At 36.7% G+C, this 26,045-nt stretch overlaps 1 protein-coding gene across 8 annotated transcripts in view; it reads right to left on the bottom strand.

Annotated features, from left to right (window-relative positions):
• The window catches only part of LRCH1 (leucine rich repeats and calponin homology domain containing 1), a 201,026-nt gene that overhangs the window by 78,835 nt on the left and 96,146 nt on the right, over positions 1–26,045 (bottom strand). For all 8 annotated transcript variants that reach the window (XM_019753551.3, XM_019753556.3, XM_019753550.3 and 5 more), the window contains exon 2: positions 21,261–21,405. In XM_019753551.3, coding sequence (XP_019609110.1) covers positions 21,261–21,405 — 145 coding nt within the window. The remainder of the gene's footprint in view (positions 1–21,260; positions 21,406–26,045) is intronic.

The following is a 26,045-nucleotide window of genomic DNA, read 5'->3' as shown; positions in this document are numbered from 1 at the left end:
CACCCCCCACTTGTCTCTCTGTGGGCCTCTGTGCTATAAACAGGCCCTTCGCAGAAAAGGATGTTTAAAAATAAGGCCATATAGTGTCTGATAAGGTAATGGCCAACATTTATCTTCACATCTAGCCTGTGAGCCACATCTGAAAGCAACATTTTTATATAAAAAAATTTTAAGTCACTCATTACAAAAGCAGAAATCACAGATTCCGTCATGGTGGCCTGGGACTTCCTGCCATCACAGAGCTGAGCCCACCCAGCATCTCCTGTCAGTCTTCCTCCCAGTCTGGGTAGAGGATGCAGCAACGAGGAAGGAGGAGGGGAGAAAGGCAGCAGGCTTTTACCAGTCCGTGGTTATCGCGAAGGCTTGTCTTCCCTCTTTCTCAACTGAATGACTCCCTACTAGATTTGTCTGTTTCCTCATTCCAAACTGAAACAAGGCAACTCAACTTTATATGAACATTTTTGATAGCCTACGAGAAGTTTGCAGGATAAATTTCTCTTGGTTTCAAGTACCACTATCCCTCACTTAACACAATTCTTCAAGAATTCACAAACCAAGTCACTACTGTATGGTTTTACGTTTAGAGAGTCTTATTTTAATGTATTTTGACTATGGCACTTATTTAATATCCATGTTTTCAGACTTAGTATTTGAGATAATTTATTATTGGTTTATCAGGAATTATTTCCTTAAAGTATGTAATGATAAAGACATGCTATATTCTTACATGTGATTTTATTATCTGAGCATATGTATTTTATATTCTGCTGGAATATACCCTCTCTGTGTGTATGTATGGGTTCACCGAATAATGGAATATAGAACTCACTTGACAGAAAATAATTTATAACAATATTTCTATAACGGATTCACCTTTACTCAATTGGTAAAAGGGTCACCAACTGAGGAATTAGAAGACCTGGTTTCAAACCTGCCACAAGTCACCTATATGTATGACTTTAGGTAAGTCATTTTACTTCTCTAGCTGTGTCATCCACAAAACGTAGAAAATACCTACCTAACATGATACATAAGATTATGGATGCAGAAGTGCTAAGCCCAACACTAAATCCGTATGTAAAGATTAAACCAAACCCATCCACTAATGTAGCAAAGTATTGGGAGGTGACCAAAAAGAGCACATGTGTGCTTAGGTAGGTTTTAGTTATTTTATTTCCTAATTGCTAAAATTTCAGCCACTTTTAGAAAACAGTTTCAGATTCAATTTGTTGGAAACATATCAATCAAAAATAAAGACGATTACTCTAAGGCATGCTGAGGAGAACGAGGCTATAAAATTTCAGGCCAAAACAAACCATGTAAGTATTTCCAATCTGATGAACCAAGACTGGAACATATAATCACATGAATGGCTTTTTCTCTCCCATCTTCTCTAATTCCAGAATCCTACCATTTCTCTGGGAAATCATGACTACTTAGGGATCACCATCTCCATTTATTATTTGGTTTCCAAAGAGTAACAGAAATAATGATGTGAAATTATTAACCATCACACATCCATTAAGAAAATGTCACAGCATGCCTCTGAACTGCCACAGATAACACAGGGCAGGTTCCCCCAGTGTGGGCACCCCCCTGGTCTCAGCGAGGGAGAGGAAGGAACAAGGATGCAGTACGTATAGTTATTGTTTGTTTGAATAGCATTGTCTGTGCATGGCACGTGACCTATAGTGAATAGCAATTATTGCTGTAGCCAAGTAAGTTTCCTTTTCACAGGATACCTCCTCTAACTGTGTTTTTATGTTCTTTTTGCATACCCTGTTCGCCTTTCATTAAAGGCATTAACTTTTTTCTGTTTTTCATATGACACTTGACTGTTCATTGTCTTCATGCACACACAACAGTGAACAATATCCATAGAGAACCATTTCCTTTTCCTGCTTGGTCCATTCTGAAAAACCCACCACAGCAAAAATGCCTCACCCTCATTTCCCCTAATGACTATTTCCCCTTCAACGCCAGTCCTCCCCCTCTGTTCCCACCATCTTTATAGTATATCTGAGACAATTACCAAAAGCGAGAACATTGCTTTAAGTTACCTGGTGATATTCTGGTCAGCTTTAATTTTGTAAATATAAAAATGATAAAATATAGTGTTAATAATATTTTACACATTATTAATCTTGAATGAGATTATATATATGCATAAAATCTGGGAGTCCACGTTTAAATCTAACTCAGAAAGCAGTTATGCTACCTGCCATTTCAGTCATTTGGAAACTTAAAATGTTTCAAAACTAGAAAACACAGAATCATCATTCCAACGGAATGTCAAACCAGTTCATGAACACTATACCAATCCATTTCACATAGATGTAAAGGCCATGTTTTGAGAAGGTAAAGGGTCAGCTTTCAAAAAGAGAACTGAGAGAAAAGCAAGAAGCAAAAAAATGAGTGTGTCCAGCTGCCCAGAACTCAGGCATACTGCTGGCTGCTGCACGGGCCATGTAACTGCATTGCACTGCACATACCTGCACCATATTTGGCTATTGCAACTGAACTGCTTTCCCACAGTCACAGCCTATCAGTCTCCTCTCGAGTATAAATAAACCCTTTCTTAAAATATTCTATTTCTTCACCCCCCTAAGGGTCAGCAACCACTACTACCAATGTCTGTAATTAGATTTCAAAGTGCAGTTATTGATAACTCACCCCTTCTCAGTTATTCTCTCTCCTTTTTTCTAAGAACTTTTCAATTCTAAAAGGATAAGACTCTAAAAACTGTTACTTTCAATTTCCTCTATAATATTTATTATGCCCTTCCTTCATTCTAAAATGGAGGTAAATGTTTAAAAACAAGAAAGTGTTGGATGTTCAAAGAGAACTCAATATTCAATACTAACAAGAATATTAACTTGCCAAACCATTGTTGCTTCTGAAGCAACAATGTAGATTTGGGGTTTTAATTATTAAAGACTGTAGAGGCCCGAGCCCTATGTCCTGAAAAATACCACTGTGCAAAACATAGTTGCTTCCTCATAGGAAAACCGTCATTAAACGGCCAGGAAAGATGTATTAGCACTGAAAATAATTCCCCCAATCTTTGGAGCCATGCCCCAGGTCAAGTAGACTCTAGCTTGCTGTTATCAGAAAGCTATACCCACTTATCTGACTTCTCCTCCATGACACACCACCAAAGTCACAAATTTATATATTTTTTTGCTTTAACATTTTTTTCCACACAAAAAAGAAAGGGACATTGATACTGACTTAAAAGAACAGGCTTTTACCCAGGGACACTAAATTAATGAAAAACATGTAGTAAACATAAAGATGCCTGAACATTATTGTTCACCATTTGAAGACATGTGCCTCTCCATCTATTTCTAAGAATTTTTAAATGTGTAATGTAGATTGGCATGCATGAATATACGTCTCTATCCCACATATCCTTCCCAGGAAATGAGCCTTCAGAGAGCTTCTATCATGTAACTTGACAGCCACTGGTAACTCAGTTCCACTTAACTGCTCTAATACTTTTACAAATAAGTAGCATATCCTCTTTACTAGCAGTACTATAAAATCCACTTACTTTACTCAAATACCAGGATTTCATTTTTCTTAACCCATATTGTAATATATTATGACATACCACAAAACTTGATTCAACAAATATTTCTTGGGTAGTTATTATATATAAGGCACTGTGATTGGCACTTAAACAACTATTAATTTATTTATATTCACAACAATTCTGTAACGTAAGCATTAAACCCCCTACTTTTCAGTCACAAAAACTGATAGTGTTCAGAGAATTTAAATAACTTGCTCCAAGTCGCCTAGCTACCGTGTTTTCCCCAAAATAAGACCTAGCTGAACAATCAGCTCTAATGTGTCTTTTGGAGCAAAAATTAATGTAAGACCCGGTCAAATTTTACTATAAGACCGGGTCTTTAATACGATACGATACGATACGATATGATACAATATGTGATATGATATGATATATGATATGATATGATATGATATGATATGATATGATATGATATGATATATGATATGATATGATATGATACCAGGTCTTATATTAATTTTTGCTCCAAAAGATGCATTAAAGCTGATTGGCTAGGTCTTATTTTCGGGGAAACAGGGTAGTGATTCACTCTGTGTTAATTAAGGTTTAAAACCAGATGAGTCGGGCTTCGGATCAAAGTCTTTGATCTTCCCTCAACACAACACAGGCTCTTCTCATTTACTTTGGAATAAAAAGGGAAGGTAAACCAGGAAACCAGCAAGAGGGCACCGAATTCCAAACAGGAGGCAATGAAACACTAGACTGGTAGTTCAATGATTGGTTTATAGAAAAAGGGATGGAAGAAGGGGTCAAAGATCATTTCTGAGATTCCAAATTGAGGTACTGGAGAAAAACAGTAGAAGCACGGACAGGGACAAGGACCTAAGATACCCTGATTTGTGGAAGAAGAAACTGGGCTTAGTTTAGCACATGTTGAATTTTGAGGCATCAATAGGCAATGAAGAGAAACTGAACTTTAGGCAACTGGGAAAATGAGGCGTAGTGCTCAAATGAGTCAAAGGAATGGAGAGTATATTTGAGACACATGAGGCATGAGGTCTGCAAGAGAAGATTTAAGGACCAAAGGCTGAGCTTTGGGGGATTCAGCATTAAGGTGTGGGAAGAGAAAGAACTTCTAGGCACTGGAATAGAGAAGAAACAGAAAAGTGAGTAGGAAAGTATGACCAAAGCCAAAGAAGGAAGGTCCTATGGTATCAAATGCTGAAAGAAAGACAGTTTATTTTCTATAGTTACTGAGTGCAGCACACTCTGCTCAAAAATCTAATCTCTATGCTTTGAGACAATATGAAATGTGTATGAAGCCTAAGACTTAACCCCTAACAAAATTAGGCAACATCTCTCTGAGCTGGTATCACCTACTTTCTACTTAAATATTGGTCATATATTTTTTTAAAGTGTTGTAGCAGCAGATGTTTCCTCCTGGATTTCTCAAATTTGAGATAAAAAATTAGTGACTCTTGAATAAAGAAAGTGAGACCTCCTTTATGGATCTTATCATGTAAGGTGTAAGGAGGATTCCAGGCTCATGTTAGTAACTGTACACAAGTGTGTCATGCAGGGACTCTGGTCCCGCTCTCAGCGGGTGGACACAGAATATGATGAGGCCAAAAAGGAACACTCTCGGAGCCATAGATAGGGGAGTCATACCACTATATTCTTGCTGGCGGCTGGGTTGGAGACACAGGAAGCAGAAGCCGCAATCTGCCGTCCGCTTCTCTGCTAACCAACCAACTAAGCCCTTCGCCAGCGTAGCCATTGGCAGTTATATTAGTGGCTAATGGCTAACTGGTAACAGCTGATGGCTACCCAGCCACAGCTGACGGCCACTCAGCCACAGCTGACGGCCACCCAGCCACAGCTGACGGCCATCTGCTACCCGAGCCAGCACCTTTCCATGTGAGGTCGAGGGCCTGCAAACTGCTCTCTGAGACTCTGTCCCCACAAAGTGTCTGCAGACTTTGGGTGCTACTGTCAAATGCTGAAAGTTCGCCTCTGCTGATGATCCCAGGCTGTTCTTTCCTCCTGCTACGGAGGTTACAATGGTCTCTGTGGGGTCAGAGCCCCAGAGAGTAGTTTACAGGCTCTCGGCCTCACATGGAAGGGTGCTGGCTCGGGTGGTGGATGACCTTCTGCTGTGACTGATTGGCCATCGGCTGTGGCTGGTTAACCAATTGGCTGCTGGTATAACTGCTGCGGCTACCGAGGAGAGCCGAGGACTGCCGAGGATTGCCGAGGAGCCGAGCAGAGCCGAGGAAAGTGGAAGAGAGCCGAGGAGAGCGGAAGAGAGGAGAGGAACAGAGTCGAGAGGGTAGAGGAGAGTCGTCCATCGGTCGGCGGAAAGGCGGAGGGCAGGTCGCGCATCCGGTGAACCCAGCCTCCAGGGAGACCATAGTGGTATGACTCCCCTACCTATGGCTCCGCGGGTGTTCCTTTTTGGCCTCACCATATCCTGCGTTCTTGTGTGGGGAGAGGGAGCAGAGACCCCGCAGGACACCCCGCCTGAAAGATGGCGCGGCGAAAAGGCCTCCACGCACGACAAATGGCGCAGCGAGCAGGGTCTCCTGCACGACAGTCTCTCACAGGGACTTACATATGAGAAAGGCCACCCTCGTAACAGTTTACTATTATAAAATTCCCTGAAGATCAACCTGTCCAAATTATTGGCCAAACAAAAGGAAATGTGCTGACCTCAGACCACACCCACTACCTTCTCAGTCCTCCCCTCACCACCTACCTATACACACAGCCTCTCAGAGTCTTTAGGACACAGGATCAGGAAGGGGTTTTCACATTAAATATCACTGCTTATTTTTTTCTTCTACAAATGGTCCCATGCAATTACTTCATAAAACTGCACAATTCTTGCATGCAGTGATATAAATTAAACCATTTGGTGTATCAGGGAAAATTGTAAATGATTTTGAAATGGGCAAAACTATTGCTGGGGATCTTATCTAGCACACCCTTCCAGGTTATCTCTGCTTTTCACTGTCTTTGACTTATTTTATAACCCTGTGAATTGTAGAAAACTGACAGTAATAAAAATCATTTTTGCACCAGAGAGAGAGAGAGCGAGAGAGCGAGAGCGAGAGTGAGAGAGAAAGAAAGAGAGAGAGAGAGAGAGACTGAGAGAGAGACTCCTTCAAACAGGTTATAACACCAGACTGGTAACTTCATTAATTAATGAGTTAAATATAACCTTTGATATATGTTCATGTTATATTTATACGAGAGTCATTAGTTTACCTTTTTTAAAGAATTAAGCTTTAATAGGTGATTCATTTTACCATAGGGACTCTAGTGTTTCAACAATGAAATCTTAATTCAGACAATTTAGTTTAAAGACTCTTTCAGCTGCTTTTAGACTTTTGGTCAAAGATCTTTTTTTCCTTATTATATAATACAGAGCTTCAGGAATTCTGAAAAAAATCCTCCCATACCCTCCAAGAAAAGTTCAATTCTGTAAAGAAAGGAGGTGGGGAGGAAAAAAACAAAAAAACAGGCAAATGTCACAAAAATTATCAATGTTAAATGTGACTACTGGTGAGCGATTGATATATTCTTTGTGTTTTTCAATACTTATTTTTCTCAAAATAAATTACATATTGTAATTGATAGATAAGTAATAATAAACAAATATACACTTAAAAGATAAGTCAAGAATAAATCAGACTGAATGACAGTTCTGTGCAATACGCTTTATGCTTTAGTGTTTTCCTGGGCCTTTCTGTTTTCTACTTATATTTCAGCTTATCTTTCAATACATTCAGTCCATAAGATTACTTGCCCTCTGAATATGACATGATAAAGGGGCTTACTTTTCAACCTTATGCTGTTTCAGACCTGAGCTCAGTTCCTGGAGGATTCTTTGAATGATAAACATTCTTCAAAATCAGTGTTTACGAACTGGTGTTCTGAAAAACACTACTGTAGGGTATGGTAATAGGTAGGCCTCAAAAAAAAGAAGAAGAAAAAGGAGAAAGAGGAAGGGGACGAGGAGGAGGAGGAGGAGGAGGAGGAGGAGGAGGAGGAGAGTTACGGAGTTACGTGTTGTTTGGAGAGTCATAATACTGATTGACACAATACATGGACTTTTTTTTTTAAAGCATATCTATTAACATCCAACAGAATACTCTTCCATAGAACATATTTTGGGGAAATGGCATTCTACTTACTCCTTCATTGATCCAATGGCATCAATGAGGTTAGAAATAAATACTATTTTTTTCTCCTATGGAGTCTGGCAGGTAAGTTTTCTCCAGATCTATTATTCTCTATTCATGAAAAGATGAATTAATCACTCAGTAGGATGCATCAGTTTTCTTAAATTATTTTTTCATTCCTTTTTGCGATGGCTTACCAATTGCCAGATGGAGTATCAGAAAACACTGCCTGATTTCATGAGGTTAAGGTAGATAAGACTGATAGATAACACAGGTCCATATATCCAACTCTAAAAGGGACTAAACCTTTTGCCTTACAGAACAAACTGCTCTTGTCACAACCACACCTTTTGTTTCTGAAACACCCAACCCGTTGAATATTTCGAGATAAGGAATCACAGAATTTATATTTATTCTTGACTTCGTATCTTTTCCCTGGAAAAAGTGCTATTTGAAATTCTTGGCTACATTATTAAGAGTCACCCTCCCTAAGTTCTCAGAGCATAAGCATTCCTTTCAGAAATAGGATAATATTTTAACCACCATATTCTGCAAATTCCCAGTCATTATAGCATATATCCTACTATTTTGAAAATGAAGTGATGTATTTAGGTCTGGGTTGGGAAGCTGAGAAAGATGTTTTGATTTGTCCAGTTACTGCAATTGTTACTAATACCAAATAAGAACACCAAGAGAACCAAAGTGAAGCCCTGGCTTGGCCATTATGTCCCCAGACTGCAGTCCAAACCTACTTACCTAAAGCCCTAATTCCATGTGGCCTTTCATTTAAGGCACCAGGGAACATGGACTAGAAGATGCTGACAAGTCAGAAAAGGCAGAGTTCAACAAAAGGATTGAAGATTACAAAATCAGAAACTCCAATTTAATGGGTCAAAGGCTTCCAAACTAGATCTCATCCAGTTTTGCAATAAAATAACTAAAACAGTGCATAGAAATTTAGTATCAAGGGAAAATTTGTTGTTAGCCAACCCACAAATTATTATAAGGGTAAGAGAGTGCATAAGATTTCACTAATGATTTAAAATGCATAGTTCATGTGCTACACATTCCACTCAGAGTGCTTTCAGTTAAGGAATCCCATGGTACCACAATTTTCCTGCATTCAAAAAACTACTGTACTTTCACTTTCAATATGTTTAAAGGCATTCCTGTGCATGAAAACCACCCCAATGTAAAGAAATGAGAACTATAAAAGAGATTAAGAAATGTGAAAGGTAGAATGAGAGGCCCAACATATGTATAACTGACATGTCTTTAAATATAATAAAGAACTGCCAACTTAAAGCTTTGTATTAATCCACCTAAAACTTTATGCTAATAATTGAAACATACTTCAAGAATGGGGAAAGGGGTGACGACATTTCAGAAAAATACTGTATTTACTACATACTTTCACCAAATGAACTTCTAAAAATGCATGTTATAAAGGAGAGTAAACCCTAAAAAGAGTGATGAAAAAGCAAGAGTGAACAAAGATCTGGTAAAAATATGAGTGACCACTACTAAGCATCAGTAGACTAAAATCAAGGTTAAAAGCAAGGTGGACCTAAAATAAAGAATAAAAATAATATGTAAGTCCAGAGAGGGATGCTTGCAGTTTAACCTTTCTATGCAAGCTATTACTTTGGAGAGGATAAGAAAGAACTTTTCACCTAAAGAACTTCAGACTTCTGTAAGTTAAATATTCGTGTGTAACAATTTATAGGTAATCTATCTACTAAAAGTTTAAAAATATAATGACTAACTTCTAAAACAGAGGAAGAAAAAATTAGAAGGAAAAAAGCTCAGAATATTCAATAAAGGGGAGAGAAAAAGAATCTTGATAAACAAAATACAAAATATGAAGGAAAATATAAATTCACGTTCATAAGTAATTACAACAAATACAAATGGGTTAAACTCACCTATCATCAGATAAAGATGACCAAATTGCTGTTTTTTCTTATTTAATGTGTTTTATTTTTCTAAAACAGTTGACATACAATATTATATTAGTTTCAGGGATACAACATACTGATTAGACATTTATATAACTTACAAAGTGATCACCCCAATAAATCTAGTATCCATCTGCCACCATACAGTTATTATATTATTGACTATATTCCTTATACTGTACTTTACATCCCTACCAGTATTTTGTGACTACCAATTTATACTTCTTTATCCCTTCCCTTTTTTCATCCACCGCGCACCGCCCCTCCCATCTGGCAACCTTCAAATATTTGCTGTATCTATGAGTTTGTTTCTGTTTTGTTTGTTTATTGTTCTTTAGATTCCACATATAAGTGAAATCATATGACATTTGTCTTTGTCTAACTTACTTCACTCAGCACAATACCCTCTAGGTCCATCCATGTTGTTACAGATGGCAAGATTTCATTCTTTTTTATGGCTGGGTAATATTTCATTGTATATATGTACCACCTCTTCCTTATGCATTCATCCTTTGATGGATATTCAGGTTATGTCCATAACTTGGCTATTGTAAATAATGATGCCATGAATATATGGATGCACACGTGCCTTCAAAGTAGTGTTTTAGGTTTTTTCAGATAAATACCCAGAAGTGGGATTACTGGATGCTACTTTGTCTCTAAATAACCTTTGTTTTAAAGTCTATTTTGTCTAGTATAAGTATTGCTACCCCAGCTTCTTTATTTGTTTATTTCCATTTTCATGAAATATCTCTTCCATCCCTTTACTTTAAGTCAAACGTCCTACAATCTGAAGTGAGTCTCTTATAGGTAGCATATGTAAGGGTCTTGTTTTCTTATTCATTCAGCTATCCTATGACTTTTTATTGGAGCATTAAATCCATTTACATTTAATGTAATTGTTGATAGATATGTCGCTATTGCCACTGTATTATTCATATTTTTGATCTTCTTTTCATCTCTTTCTCCTTCTTAAAGAAGTCCCTCTAACATTTCTTGTAATACTGGTTTGGTGTCCTTTAGCTTTGTCTTTTCTAGGAAACTCTTTATCTGTCCTTCGATTCTAAATGATAGATGTGCTGTAATCTTGGTTGTAGGTCCTTGCTATTCATCACCTTGAATATTTTGAGCCTATGGCTCTGGCCTGCAGTTTCTTTTGAAAAATCAGCTGACAGTCCTAGGGGAGCTCCCTTATAAGTAATTAACTGCTCTTCTCCTATTACTTTTAAGATTCTCTTTGCCTTGTCTTTAACCTTTGGCATTTTAATTATATGTTGGTGTGGGACTCTTTGGGTTCATCTTGTTTGGGACTCTCTCTTCTTCCTGGTTTTGTATGTCTATTTCCTTTGCCAGATTAGGAAAGTTTCCCTTATTATTTCTTCAAATAGGTTTTCAATTCCTTGCTCTCTGTCTTCTCCTTCTGGTACCCTATAATGCAAATGTTGGTATGCTTGATGTTGTCCCAGAGGCCCCTTAAACTCTCACTTTTTTGGATTATCTTTTCTTTTAGCTGTTCTGATTGGGTGTTTTCTGCTACCTTATCTTCTAAATCACTGACTAGATCCTCTGCTTTATCTAATCTATTGTTGATTCCCTCTAATGTATTCTTCATTTCAGTTATTGTGTTCTTCACTTCTGACTGGTTCTTTTTTGTTTTCTATCTCCATTTTTATGTTTCCTACCTCTTTGTTGAAGTTCGCCCTGAGATCACTGAGTATCCTTACAATCAGTGTTTTGGCTCTGCAGCTGGTAGATTGCTTGTCTCTATTTTGTTTATTTATTTTTCAGAGTGTTGTTCTTTTCTTTTATTTGGGACATTTTTTTTTGCGTCCCCATTTTGGCTGCCTCCTTGTGTTTCTTTCTATGTAACAGGTAAGGTTTCTGTGTCTCCCAGTCTTAGCAGAGTGGCCTTATGTAGTAAGTGTCCTGTGGGACCCAGTGGTGCAGTCTCCCTGGTCACCTGAGCCAGATACTCCAGGGGTATCCCTTGTGTGGGTTGTGTGCGCCCCCTTATTGTAGTTGAGCCTTGGTTGCTATTTGCACGTTAATGGGGGAAACTGACCCTCCCGCTGATTGGTTATGAGGACTGGCCATTGACTACAGTGGAGAAGCTACTGTGCAGGGGCTAATCCTATGGAGGATTCACTTTAGCAGGGCTCTGATATCTGCCCAGTCTGCCCTTTGGGTGTGTCATCCTCAGATGTGGCCAGGAGGTGCTCTGGCTTGGTCCAAAGCTGGCTACCAGGCATGCCAGATCCAGAGCCTCCTGGGAGGGCTCCACTACAAGCCAAGTTTAGCCTCCACCTGTATCCCTGCCTGGAACCACCTGGCATGTGCCACAAAGCAACAATCCACAGATGACAGCCACCTGCACTCAGCTTGGAGGTCCCTCAAGAGGCCAAGCTGTGAACCAAGGTTGGCTGCCTCTAGTGTCAGGCTGGGGGCTGCTCAGCAAGAGGAACAGGGCATGCTGAGGCCAAATGCTGAGGGTTTGTGAGCCTTTGAGAGATTTAAGAAAGTCTGCAACATTAGCCAAGACAGGCTATTTGAATGGAAAAGCCACTGGAAGAGGTCTTGGTGGGTCTGCAAGTTGGGTAAGGTGGGGTCTCAAGGAATTAGAGCAGACAAACCGTGCTAACCAGATTGATGAAGACTCAGATATGGCAGCCACCTAAGCATGCACATCAGTAGGAAAGAGGGTTGAACAAAGTAACAATGGCTTCTGCCAGCTCCTCCATCTGGGAGAAAGCTGCCCATCCAGCCCTTGCCCTGAGGCCAGACAACTCAGTTCCTCCCTGTATGCCCCTGGCACCTTTTAAGCTGCTGCCCCAGTGCTGGAGCTCAGAGCGAGTGAGTCCCACAGTGAATAAGTCCATGCACTGGCCCTTTAAGAGCAGGCCTGGGACTCCAGCCGCCCTCTGTCTCACTCAGCCACAATCTCTGCTGGTTTTCACAGCTAGAACTTATGGGGATTTCTATCCCCAGCACTGGAACCCTGGGTGGGAAGCCTGTTGTAGGGCTGGGACCCCTCACTCCTCAGGGGTCACCTCTATAGCCACAATATCCCTCTCCCTATTTTTAACCACCTCATGCAGGTGTGGGACCAACTTGCTCCACGTCTCCGCCCCTCCTACCAGTCTGGATGTGGCTTCTTCTGTATGTCCTTGGTTACATGACTTCTGTTCATCTAGATTTCAGGTGATTCTCAATAATGGTTGTTCTATAGTTTCTTTGTAATTTTGATGTGGTCATGAAAGGAGGCAAGCACAGCATTTACCTACTCTGACATCTTGACCCAGATTGCTTTTAAAATAATTTGTCTATATTCTATTTAAAGACACATCTAAAATTTTAGATTGAAAGGCTGAAAATAAAGGAGTGGAAAAAGATATATGAGGGCAAAAATCACAAAAAGAAAGCTAAGATATAAGTATTAATTTCATATAAGATTGACTGTGAGTCAAAAGCATTTTAGGGGTAAAGTAAATGACTATAAAATGATAAAACCTGAAATTTGCCAGAAAGACATGCAATTTTGAACTTGGCCTCAAAATACTTGGCCTACAACTTGGTCTTAAAATACATACATTAAAAATGGATGGAATTACAGGTGAAAACCAACAAGTCCACAGTTATCCTAGTTTGCTTAAAATACATCTCTCAGTAACTGATATACATTAAGCAGATAAAAAATTTGTTAGGAAAAGATGATGTGAGCCCCCAAACTTTAAAGTTATCTTTAATGGATTTACTAGAACCTAACATGTAACACAGTCATGTGAGGCGGCCTGCGGGGTCTCTGCTCCTGCTCCCCACATAAGAACGCAGGATGTGGCTAGGCCAAAAAGGAACACCCATGGAGCCATAGGTAGGGGAGTCACACCACTAGTCTCACTGAGGCTGGATTCACACGACCTGCAACCTGCTCTACGCTTCTCTACCTGCCAACCAGCACAGCTGCGGCAATTATATTAGTGGCTAATTGGCTAACTGGTTACAGCTGATGGCCAACTAGCCACAGCTGATGGCCATCTTCTACCCGAGCCAGCACCTTTCCACGTGAGGCCACGAGCCTGGAAACTGCTCTCTGGGACTCTGTTCCCACAAACACCTACAGAGCATGCATTCTTTTCGAGCACATGTGGAATATTCTCAAAATTAACTATACATACATAGGCTATAAAGCAAATCTCAACCAATCTAAAGAATAAATATCAAACAGAACATATTCTCTACATACAACGCAATTAATTCAAAATCAATTTGGAAAGATAACTTTAAAAATCTACTGTATAGAAAACGTATACGTCAAAGAAGTAATAATTGAAATTAGAAGATTTAGGAGTGACTTAAAAAATACTATGTATCAAAACCTTCAGGAATCAGCTAAAGCACCATGTACAGGGTAATTCTTGGCCTTAAATGCTTTTATAAAAAATAAAAATTAATGAGCTAAATATCCCAAACTCTAGCAATTAGCAAAAGAATCAACCTATAAGATAATAGGAGGAAATATGATAAATAAAATTTTATTTTATTTATATATCAGAAATTAATAAACTATAAAACAAAAAATAAAAAAAGATGGTTAGTAACATTAAAAATTGATTTTTTAAAAATACACAATTAAAACAAACTTCTGAAAAAATGAATAAAGAGAAAAAATGCAAAAATTCACAATTAGGAATTACTAAGGGGAACCAATTATAGATGCAGCAGAAATTTTTTAAATTACAAAGGCCTTCCTTTATTTAAACGTTTAGTTGGTCTTCTGGAAAATTTCCTAACTATTTTAATGATTGTGAAACTGTCCTAAGGGCATGGAATGCAATGGAGCACAGTGTTAAACAAAATAACACAGGTGAAAGTGCTGAGCAAACTATACAGTGCCAAGAAATAAATTCCTCTAATTTCTATTATTCTTATTTATGAAACAGTGTGGCCTTGGGATAAATCGTTTTGTTATTTCCTACCTAAAATAAAAGGTTGTTGAAGGGCTCAAATATGATTATTCCAAAATCCCACACCTTCCTTCATGTGTTCATGTTCTGTTTTTCTTTCTTTCCCTCTTCTCATCTACAGTATTTGTTATGAGCCTTGGTAAACTACTGTGTTGTTAGAGGAAATATAAGAAGCTGATTATTGATAAAATGGAAATGTTTCAAAGGGCTTTTGTCTGTCTAGTTAGAAAAATAAATGTAATTTGCAGCTTGTTCATTTTGGGCTTGCAGAAAAAACTTTGAGAATTACTATAAACAAACAAACAAAAATCTATACAATAAATTAGAAGTAGGTCTTCACCCCATTTTCAACAGGCAAATCTGCAGCACAAAGATCTTAAGAACTCTATTAAAGATCAGAAGCAGAACTGAAAACAAAACTAACACATCTGACAGGGGTGTAGCTATCAAAGCCATAAATGTCCCTTTTGTGTCTCTCTGTTCTTGTTCTTTTTTCAATACAAACCCTGACCTAAAACAACATCTGTGATCAGGTGATGTGTATAATGGAAAAATCCTCTCTGGAAGTCTTGCCAAGTATGGGCTATACTAAAAGGAATGGAATCTGATAAGAAATATCCTATTAACTCATTCACACTTCATAAAGCCCATCAGCTACCAAGGCCAATGGACAATTTTACAGGCACAATAATTTATAAATACATTAAAATTTTAGGGAACCACTGACTACAGGTTCCACCTCAAAAACAAATGCACAGGGAGCACGCTTATAAACGGCAAGGCTTATACCATACACTGCTACTCTTACAGCAGGGAACTCTGATGGCCATCGCCAACTTGAGAATTCTACAAAAAACATTTTCAAATTTTAAGATAATACTTCCAAATAACTGTGTTTTGGTGTCTTCCTGTTGATCTGTCATTTCACAAGGCACAACATAGCTACCTAAGGCCAGTTCCAAAATATATATTCTCGTTTTCCCTTTGAATGAGGTAAGATCTTCATAAGAGGATCTGCGATTTACAAGTTTGTCTTGAACAAAACTCCTCACCTTTTCCAGTTTAGGAAGACACCATAAATTTTATCAGTTTCCAGAAAGAAGAAATGCTATCTTACAATTGAGACTTTCTTCAGAAATGTTAGTGTAGGAAGATTTAGGGATAAAATTAAAATGCTTAGGAACAATGAAAATTAATGTTTGTTCAGAACAAAAAATATAAAATCTGCGATCTAAAGCAACTCTAGCTTGCAGGATGTTTCTTCCAGGCCTTCAAATATAGAGCTATATTCTGAGGATTAAAGGTTATTTCTCAGAATGATTCCCACCAAAGGAATGTGGGGATACAGGTTATACAGCCATCAGGAAGTTGGCTCTTCCTGCACATTGTTTAGCAGCCAAAAAAGGATGCCAGCATTCAGAAAAAGCAACCAAAACCGATTCCTTTTTGTGGTGTGATAATATTTCATTTAAGAGACTGTCCCCTTCTTTAAAGGCAATGCCTCAGAATACACTCCTAGTAGGTTGGGAGAGATTGGGGATCTTAATGAATAAAGCAGCTCCTGGTTCTGTGTGTTTCACCCTCAGAAAGTAAAATCACTCACCAAGAGTTCTGGAAGCAATATGATCAAAGGCTGTTAAGAACTTTCATTTTTTGGCAGCTTCGATTCCTGAACCTTTCTGAGATGAAACTTTTCAGCTAAGGTCCCTATTAGATTCACAACACCCCTCCAGTTGCCAAGAGTCTTGCTACTCTGGGTTATACTCTATTTTCCTAAGGTACATTTTCTTCATGAGACTCATCAACAACAACCTCTCCAACATCTTAAAATACAGTTTAAACTTTTGAGGCTTTCCTGTGTAACTCAGGTTCAAAGTGTTTGTCCCTATATAGGAACAAGTCTTGCTTAATCATTTTTATTGTTCTTGGCCACATTTCTTGGATTAAGACACTGTAACAGGAAGAGACATAGTGTCACGTATACTAAACTAACATTACCTATTGTTGTAAACACCAAGAAGCAAAGATTAAAAGTCCAGATCCTTCAAGCACAGGCTACATAAACAGCAATAAATTAATGTTTCTCACAAATATGACATTTCTATCATGTGAGAAAATGTAGAAAATATTGAAGTGTTTTTAACTGCATTTAACAGTGAAGATTTATTTTGTTTACATATGCTAATTAAACTCATCTCTAGTCTAAGATAGGAATTGGGTTCCTAACACTAAGCAGTTATTTGACATTTAAAGATAACACCTTTGAGAGATCCTGTCAGCCAAGAAGCTGGGGAGTAGGCAGTGACACATCACCATCACCATCACCATCACCATCACCATCACCACCATCTTCCCTGTCATCATTACCAGCATCAAATATTTATGGCTATTTACTCTGCCAGAATTGCCCACATATCCCAGAGGGTGTAATCAATTTTAAATGTTTCCCATCAACTCAAAGTAGCTTCATATGGCATCTCTCCTACTTTGAAACATACAAAATTAGTCATTTCTACCTATGATTTAAAAAGAGAAAAAAAATTAAAATACAGCAAGACCATGTTTAATTTTAAGTATAGAAACATGAAATCTGTGAATATTTGAAAGCAGTCTGCACTATTTTATCTAACAACGTTTTACACCTAGTAAATAGAAATAAAATAAAAAATTCTAAGGAAAGAAAGTGTTTTCGGGTCATTATTTCTAAAACCTGATGACCTTGCCTACTTGTTCAAGTTCTTTCAGAATGTGCTACAGTTGATTAGTCTGCCTTAAGAGTGTTCTCAAAAACAGTTTATAGTACTTCTTTAATTTTCTGAAATTTATACAGACTTCCTCGCAATATGTAAGTTAGTAATAATGTCATGATTTGGTTATACACTTCTGTCAGAATATAAGCTTCTTTCTTTGACATAAAATCCCATTTATAACTATCACAGAAAACAAATTAGATTGTGGGCAACTCAGAAGGCCTTCTACAAGGCAGTATGTTTGCAGCATCCTGAGTCCTTTGCTTCCTTTTCAAGTAAATGGATTGGCAGCCTCTTCTTCAAAGGCCAAAGTCAACAGAAGTCCACCGTGCCTCTTCACCATACCCAAGAAGAAAGATATTTTATTTTTGTTGACTTAAATTTCATGAGGAGTAGAAACAACATGCAAAGGCCACAATGCCCAATCTTGGTTGTAGAGGGGACATATGTCATGATCACACACAAACACAATGTTCTAAATTCCCCCTGGTTATTAACTTAGGGGTGGCCAGGCGTGGGGTGGTAGTTTGGGAGCAGGAAGAACTCATACTGACAACACCACTTGTAGGTATTACTCAACATTTTAGAAGACTTGCAATTTAATTAGATGCCACTGGTATTTTCTAATAATTATTACATATTGACAATAAACATATGTGACAGTCACCTACTATTTCACAAGCTACAAATAAATCTTTTAGGCAAATATAACAGTCTATGTTAAATCACTCCCAAACAGAGAAATAACTCAATTTCAAGGGTTCAATTCCTAGAAGATATGTGTTAACTAAACCCAATATTCAAACAGGAGTTAAAGGCCTTATAATTTAATAAACAAGATGACCATCTCCTGGTCACTTTAAAGCTTGCCCAATGTTACTATTTTATGTTACACATTTATGTTCATGAAGTAAATCTGATAGAAGGTATCAAAAATAATTACACATGTATGTATGGTCCCTAGCTTTCAAAGAGTTTAGACAACGTACATACATTTTTCACACACCCTGATGTAACATCTCTGAAAAGTAGCAGACATACTTTTTCTTAATTTTCTCCATTTAGTTATCAATTCCTTTAAAGAGTTATGATTTGACACTAAATAATATGTCTTAAAACATGGTAATATTAAAGTAGGAGATGTGAGGAAAGAAAAACAAAACAAAATAAAAATGACCTATATAAATGGGAGGGAGGAACAATAGAGGCAAACAAGAAATTAAACAATCAACAGGCAGAAAACAAAGTTTAAAAGGGTAAGGGGGATCGAATATATGGTGATGGAAGGAGAACTGACTCTGGGTGATGAACACACAATGGGATTTATAGATGATGTAATACAGAATTGTACACCTGAAATCTATGTAATTTTACTAACAATTGTCACCCCAATAAATTTAATTAAAAAAATTAAAAAAAGAAAATTGGGGTGCTTAAAGGTCCCTTTATTTCCTTCTGCTTTCCATTACCTAGAAATTCATCACAAAACTCTGTTTACAATATACCACACGGTTTCTTTTCGCCCATCATCAGTTTCAATGACTTCTCTCTGCTCTTGCCCAAAGAATCCGAGATCCACATTCCGGTATATTCTTTCAACCATCTGAAGATAGCAATATTATTCTACTCTCAACTCGGCTCAACATAAAAATAATCATACCAAAACCAATTTATTAATGCTTCAAAAAAACATAACATATATTTTAAGATAAGATTACCTCGTATTTGTAGAATTTTATAGTTCCTTCATTCCAGAAGAAAAACATCATCTATACCCACAAGTTTCTCAATGCAAATGGACTTAATATAACAATGCAAAGGTAAATCTATTTGCTTGTTGCATGCAAGACTGCTAGAGGTGAAAATGTCACAGCACGACAGGAGTAGCTAAGTAAAGTAAACAGACCAATGTGCTCTTGGGATACTTCCCCTATGTGGGTTGGGATAAGAGGACAGATGTCTTCGTGAAACCGAGGGTCCTTATGACTTTGATTAAATTTAGTTTCAAATTCTAGCTCTTGAAATCATACCCCTCTCTATATATATATACACCCCTCAGAGACCCAGCCTTTCCCCCGGATAATCAGCAATCCCCGAAGCAGCAGAGGACAGTAGCCTGGACCTGACTAATGGTCACATGGTCCAAACCTCTGGCTGCTAAAGATAACATCTTGACCTAAGTTATGTTTCAGTTCCTGAGCCTGTAAGGTGAAATAACCCCCTGGCTACTTTCCCATGAGACCAGACAGAGGGACTCCGACCTCAGAGCTGTCCTCAAGATCTGAAGAAATGATTCATTACCCTGACCTCTCCTCCAACCAATCGGCTCCCAGCACAAGCCCAAACCCCCAACTCTTTGTGTCTTGTGATTTTGCTCTATATAATCTGTAACCTACACACCATCAGGGAGCCAGGTCTTTGAGCGCTAGCCTACTTGTGTCTCTGGACTTGGATCATTTCCTTAAAGAAACCTTTACTTTCTTTGCTGCAAACTCCTGTCTGTGTCTCCTTTGGCTTTGATGTGTATAGGCAAAACAAACCCCTTGCATTCAGTAACATTAGGGAGATAGTGTACCAAAATCTATAGACACCATCGTGCTGGCTCCATCAGGCAAGTCCAAGGTAATTAACATTCTGCTATAGTAGAAGCTATAGCTTGATTTGTTCTTATGCAAGAAAACAAAAGGGTCAGTGAATTAGAAACCAGGAGAAATGAAAGTTAAATATATGAGCCTCTAGATTATCCTAATACTAACCTACATCTTATTTACCAAAAAGAAGTCAAGGCCATTTAAAAACTTCACTCCCAAGGAAGAAGATATGCATTACTACTGCACATAAAAAAACTTCTACTGCGAAGAAGGCAGCAGAAGACCCCTAATTCTCAGTGGTCAACCAAAGAAAAAGAAACCTAAAAATTAATTGACATTATTATCTATCATAAGTTAATGCTATACCTGGTTCTTTGGGAATTTTGTACCTTAAAGTATGGCATATTGGTTACACAGCACAAACCTTGCTAATCAGGTGCTACCTCTTGCACACCAAGATGATACAACTCACATGAGCGAAAGCTACACTCAGGCTTGAACTTTGGAATCTTGCTTTTACAGTACAGACAGATTTGATAAAACTGCTCCCCGCTCTCTCCTGACATCACAAATGTGAGCCAAGATTTCAGAGGAGTCAATATCTAGCCACAACAGCTGACAGTCACAGCAGCAAAATCTAAAACCTATGCCTTAAAATAGCTGATTTTCTTAACTTTAGGGCTATTCAAGGGCATTAATGTGCTACATTGTATTGGCATAATCAGAGAGTCAGTACAGACCACTGACTCATTTCAGCAAACACTGACCTAATTTAATGGGCTATAAAGACAGCAGACTTCATGTCTTACTGGAGTTGCTCAATGTTCCTCCAGGACTTTCTCAGTTGGCCTAAAGTGAACAGGCTCAGTGAGAACTAGGTAGCAAATCCAATGGTACCAATAACTCCCAAAGACCATCAAGACCTGATTTGTCCCAACCCCTTACTTCTATTTTACTTCCATTAGGCTCTCTCCTCCAAAATCTACATTAATACCTGAAGACAATATACCGACAACCTCCGAGAACCAAAGAGACAAAAAGTGAAAATGATGACATATAATTTAGTTTTAAAAAGCAAAAACATCTTGTCATATTGACATTCAGAAAAGTCTAGCACCAAAAATAATGTCAATGGAACTACAAATATAAGACATATTTCTTAAATGATCTTTCTGTGATTTACTTCAAAGGGTGATCAGGAATTGCAGAGGAAAAAAACAACTGATAGAAATAGAAGCATATTATTACTGAATTTTATTACAATCTTTATAATTAACCTACCTCAAGTTTAAGTAAGTCAGCATCTGCAGATTAATGATGGCCTCAGGAATGACTCTGATACAATTATGATACAGATTAAGAATTTCCAGTGACACAAAATGGCACAATTCCATTGGAACTTCAACCAGTCTGTTTTTAGATAAATCTAAGAGAAAAGGAAAGAATATTTTGTCAATAAATCTCCAACACAATTCAAAACAATTTTATCAACTCTCATAGTTTTTTCTTAACATATTTTAAAGTAAACATTATAACCTACATTTAGATCAACATTTTTATTTTTTGGTACAACTGTTAATATGATGTTGTGATTTCCACTTCTTAGCATATTATCACAAGTCATACGGAAGAGCAAAAATACTGCTAAAACAGTTTTAGCTCTATATTCATTTGTAAATTCAGGCCAGGTAAAGGGTAACTGAATCAGTATTTACTTTTCACTCTATCTGAAAATTATTTCAAAGTCATTACCCCCTAAACAAGTATGTAAAACCGTATTCTTTACTACATCTGAATACATATATTTACCACATTTAATTTATTTATTTCAATTTTGCATTCACAACATGTACGCATATTGTCTCTCAGAATATGTCTTTTACATCCTCCAAACAAATACATAGTAGACATTAAACAAATATTTCATGCACTAGGATTACTGAGTGCCTACAATGCACCAGGACAAGATAAATCAGTTGTATCTGTTAAGTACCAACACTGCGTCTGCTGCATGACCTGCTGTGAGACTGGATTCTCTTGGCCAAGTGTACCAAAGCTGATAATAATGGTCTACAGAGCAATGTAAACACACAGTGAGGGGTTTAATGTCACCATCTCAATAGTGAAAATACAGAATAGTCCTTAACATCTAAATCAGGGAATGGGAGACATAATTGTCAAATACCATAAAACACTGAATATAAGAAAAACAAGAACTCAACAATAACAGATGGCTTCACCCTTTATGGGAGGGACTCAATCAGTATGAGTTGAAGATGTTCAGTAAATAATATACAGAGGGTGCCAAAAAAATGTATACACATTTTAAGAAAGAAAAAAAACTATTAAAATTGTAATACTCAATATATACCTATAACAAAAGATGAATACAAATCACGTGTATACATTTTTTGGCACCTCCAGTATTATACATACTTAAGGATCCACACTCCATACAAAACAAACAAACAACAACATAAAACATAGAAAACTTAAAATAAATCAATACTATAATGAAATAAAAATCATACAGCTACCTTCCTGACTGTCCTTCCAAGAAAAGGAATACATAAATAAACAAAAACAAACCTAGAGGGCTTCAGAGAGGAATTCTAAGAAATTCTAATGGAACATTCTGATCTATTTAAACTATTATAAACCATATAAAAAGAAGGAAAGTTTCCAAGTTCTTATTTAAACATAAGGTACATTGATGCCATCACCCAACAAAGAGAGTACACAAAAGAGATACTACACATGAATATACCTCCTAAGTACTAATGTTAAGTCCTAAATTTAAAAATTAGCAAACAGAACTGAGCACTACATAAAAAGATTAGCATATTATGACTAAGTGGGATTTATTCTAGGAATATAAGGATTCTGTATTATTTTAACAATTCTCAATTTAAATAGAGTAAAAGTAAAATGACACATGATCATCTCTATAGGTACTTAAAAGGTATTTGATAAAATACTCTACCCATTCTTTTTTAAAACAACTTTATTGAGGTACAGCTTATATATCATAAAACTGACCTATTTTAAGTGCACAATTCATTGATCTCTAGTAACTTTACCAGGTAGAGCATTCATGACCATAAATCAGTTTTAGAACATTCATATTCATTTTTAATGCAATTGCTTAATAAAAGGAGAATTGATGAATATTTCCTTACATAACTTGAGAAAGAGAGAAAGAGAGAGAGAGAGAGAGAGAGAGAGAGAGAGAGAGAATATGCTTTTATTTATTGCTAAATCATTAATGACTAGAAACATTACCATTAAAGTCAGGACAAGATGTCACTACTACTATTACTATTTACTATTGTCCAGGAGGTACTAGCCAATGACATGGGGTAAGAAAAGCAAGAAAGAACCGAAATTGGAAAGGAAAAGACAGAATTATCATTATTTACAGATACTATGATTGTTTTCCTGGAAAATCCCAAAACACCAACAGAAAATCTATTACAAATGTAAAAAGGTACAGGGTAGAAAATTAATACACTGAAATGACAGTCTTCACTCACAAACACACACGCACACTAGCAAAATAATACAACAGAAGAGATCTAATTTATTGTAACAAAAGAGTAAAACACCTAGAAAATCTTAAGACATATGAAAAATTTATATGAAGAAAACTTTACAGTGCTACTAAACAACACAAACGAAAAGTTAAAACAGTTGAAAAGATAGTTCATCATTTTTAAAAAGAAGACAACATCGAAAAGGTGTCAATTCTCTTTAAGTTATAGCTATATAATTTAATAAACTCCCAATTTTAAAAAAAGTACTTCTAGGATACATTTTTTAAAAATTTGTTGAGGTTATCATATAAGTTGATTCTAAAGTTCACAGGGTAAAACAATAACACAAAAATAGCGTGGTAGCTCTCAAAAAAGAAAAGCTCTAAGGGGAACCACCTCTCCCGGATGTTAAAAACAAATCATAAAGCATTGTGGTGAACAGATGGGAAAGGTCATGGAAAAAATTACAAAGATGGGAAATAGGTCAAATATATATAAACATGGCAATCAAGTATGCAATAAAGGTGGCATTTCAAGTCAATAGAGAAAAGATGTGAGGTCAGTAAACAGTTTGAAAAACTTGATAGCCATCTGAAACAAACAAACAGAAGGATGACTATCTATTATACTTCACCTCAATAAATTCTAGATGAATCTAATGATTAATTGTAAAAAGTACAGCCATAACAGAACTAGGACAACACATGGGACGTTTGCTTTTATGATCTATGAATGGCATAAAGCAAGACTGATAAATCTGACACATTAAAAACAAATTTACGGCATTTTTAAAACAAACAAAAACTCCACCAGAAACACAAATGACAATCAAGGAATGAAGGACAGGGTGGGAAGTCCTATAGTTCATAAACCCAATAGGATAATTTTTTATACATATTAAAAGTTTCTACAGTCAATAATAATAATACTAAAAACCAGTAAGTAAATAAATAAGGTATGAACAGATGGTTCACAGAAAAGGCTCTTAAGTTTATGAAAAAAATGATCACCTCACTCAGAGCATGCAAATTACAACTACATGGGAAAATATTTTACCTACTAGACTAGACAATATCAAAAAGTTTGAACACGTTGAAATGCTGAGGACATGCTGATGTAAATGAAGGACATTTTAGTGAAATCTATCAAAATTACAAATGTACATATACTTCAACCTAGCAATGTTTCTCATCTACAGATAAACTCATAGATGTATAAATGATTTTTTTTTACCATAGTTTAAATAGCAAAAATAGAAAGCAAGTTAAATATCAGTGGAGGTCTATATATTACTATGCTATTAGTAAAAATCATAAATAAAACAAAATTAAATAATATGAATATAATATTGCTCATATATCCTGTGATGGAATGTAATGGTAAGCATTATATTCTATAATAGAATGCTAATACTATACATCCATTAAAATGAATGAAGCAGCTTTACATGTGCTGATATGAAACAATCTCCAAGACACATTGTAATTTTTTTAAAGCCAGGTACAGAACAGTGTCTACAGTATTTGTATTTTTAAATGAATATTTACATAGTTGTTTAAGTATAAATAGGTTATCTCTGGAAGGCTACAGAAGAAACTGGTAAGTGTTCTTTCCGGGGAGGTCAAAAAGGAGATTCTCCCACTTTAGATCCTGTTGTACCTTTACAAATTTGAATGAATTGCTTATTTGAATTTACATAAAGAGCTGGATTACGTGTGTGTGTGTATCTATAAATTTCTGTATATATGAGATATATGTATTTGAACAACTTTCTTTATATACGAGATATACGTATTTCAACAAGTTCCAGCAGCATTCTTATTCTTTCTCTACACCGTGAATTTCGTTTCATTTGAAAAGAAAGTTATGAGGCCAGAGCAAACTGTGAAGTCCCACATATTAAATTAAGGGAAATATTGAGGCAAGCTTCCTTCCATGAATGTTTAGAACCTAAACAGACAAAAATTCCAGAAGTTTCTTACATTTCTTCTTCCTGAAACTTAACTAGACATGGCAATCTTCATGTGCTATAATGCTGGAAATTTGCCCAGAAAGCTTCTATGTGCTGTTTCCTTCAGGTTCAACTCAAAGAAAATTCCAGAGATTCCAGTTTACATTCAGAACTTTACCTTTCCTTGAGAATTGCTAGAACTATACTATCAAGTTGTACATTTCGATAACAATTTTAAGTAATAATATTTTTATTAGTTTTAGTATCATTAATGCTTTTTAAACCAAAAATATAGGGCTATTGTAGAAATACTGTTACATAACTACAAGCCTTTTAAAAAAACAATAGGTCATCAAATTTAATTAATCATAGAAAACACCCCAATCTGAGAGCAGAAGACCAGTTCTAAATCTACAACCACCTGAGATATTTGAGAAAGTTACTCAATTTTCTAGGTCTCTGTTTTTGAACAGGCAAAATTAGAGTCTAGCAACTGGATGAATTCTAACACTCTTTTCAGATCTAAGATTTCTGAATAAGTAAAAAGTATTCAGAATTCAAGTATTTTCTGTCAAAAGTATT

The sequence above is a fragment of the Rhinolophus sinicus genome, chromosome 16 (assembly GCF_057876585.1).
Source record: "Rhinolophus sinicus isolate RSI-liver-muscle chromosome 16, RSI-T2T, whole genome shotgun sequence".
Lineage (NCBI taxonomy): Eukaryota > Metazoa > Chordata > Mammalia > Chiroptera > Rhinolophidae > Rhinolophus > Rhinolophus sinicus.
The sequence above is the reverse complement of the archived record's forward strand: the minus strand, read 5'-3'. Positions and strand labels throughout refer to the sequence as shown.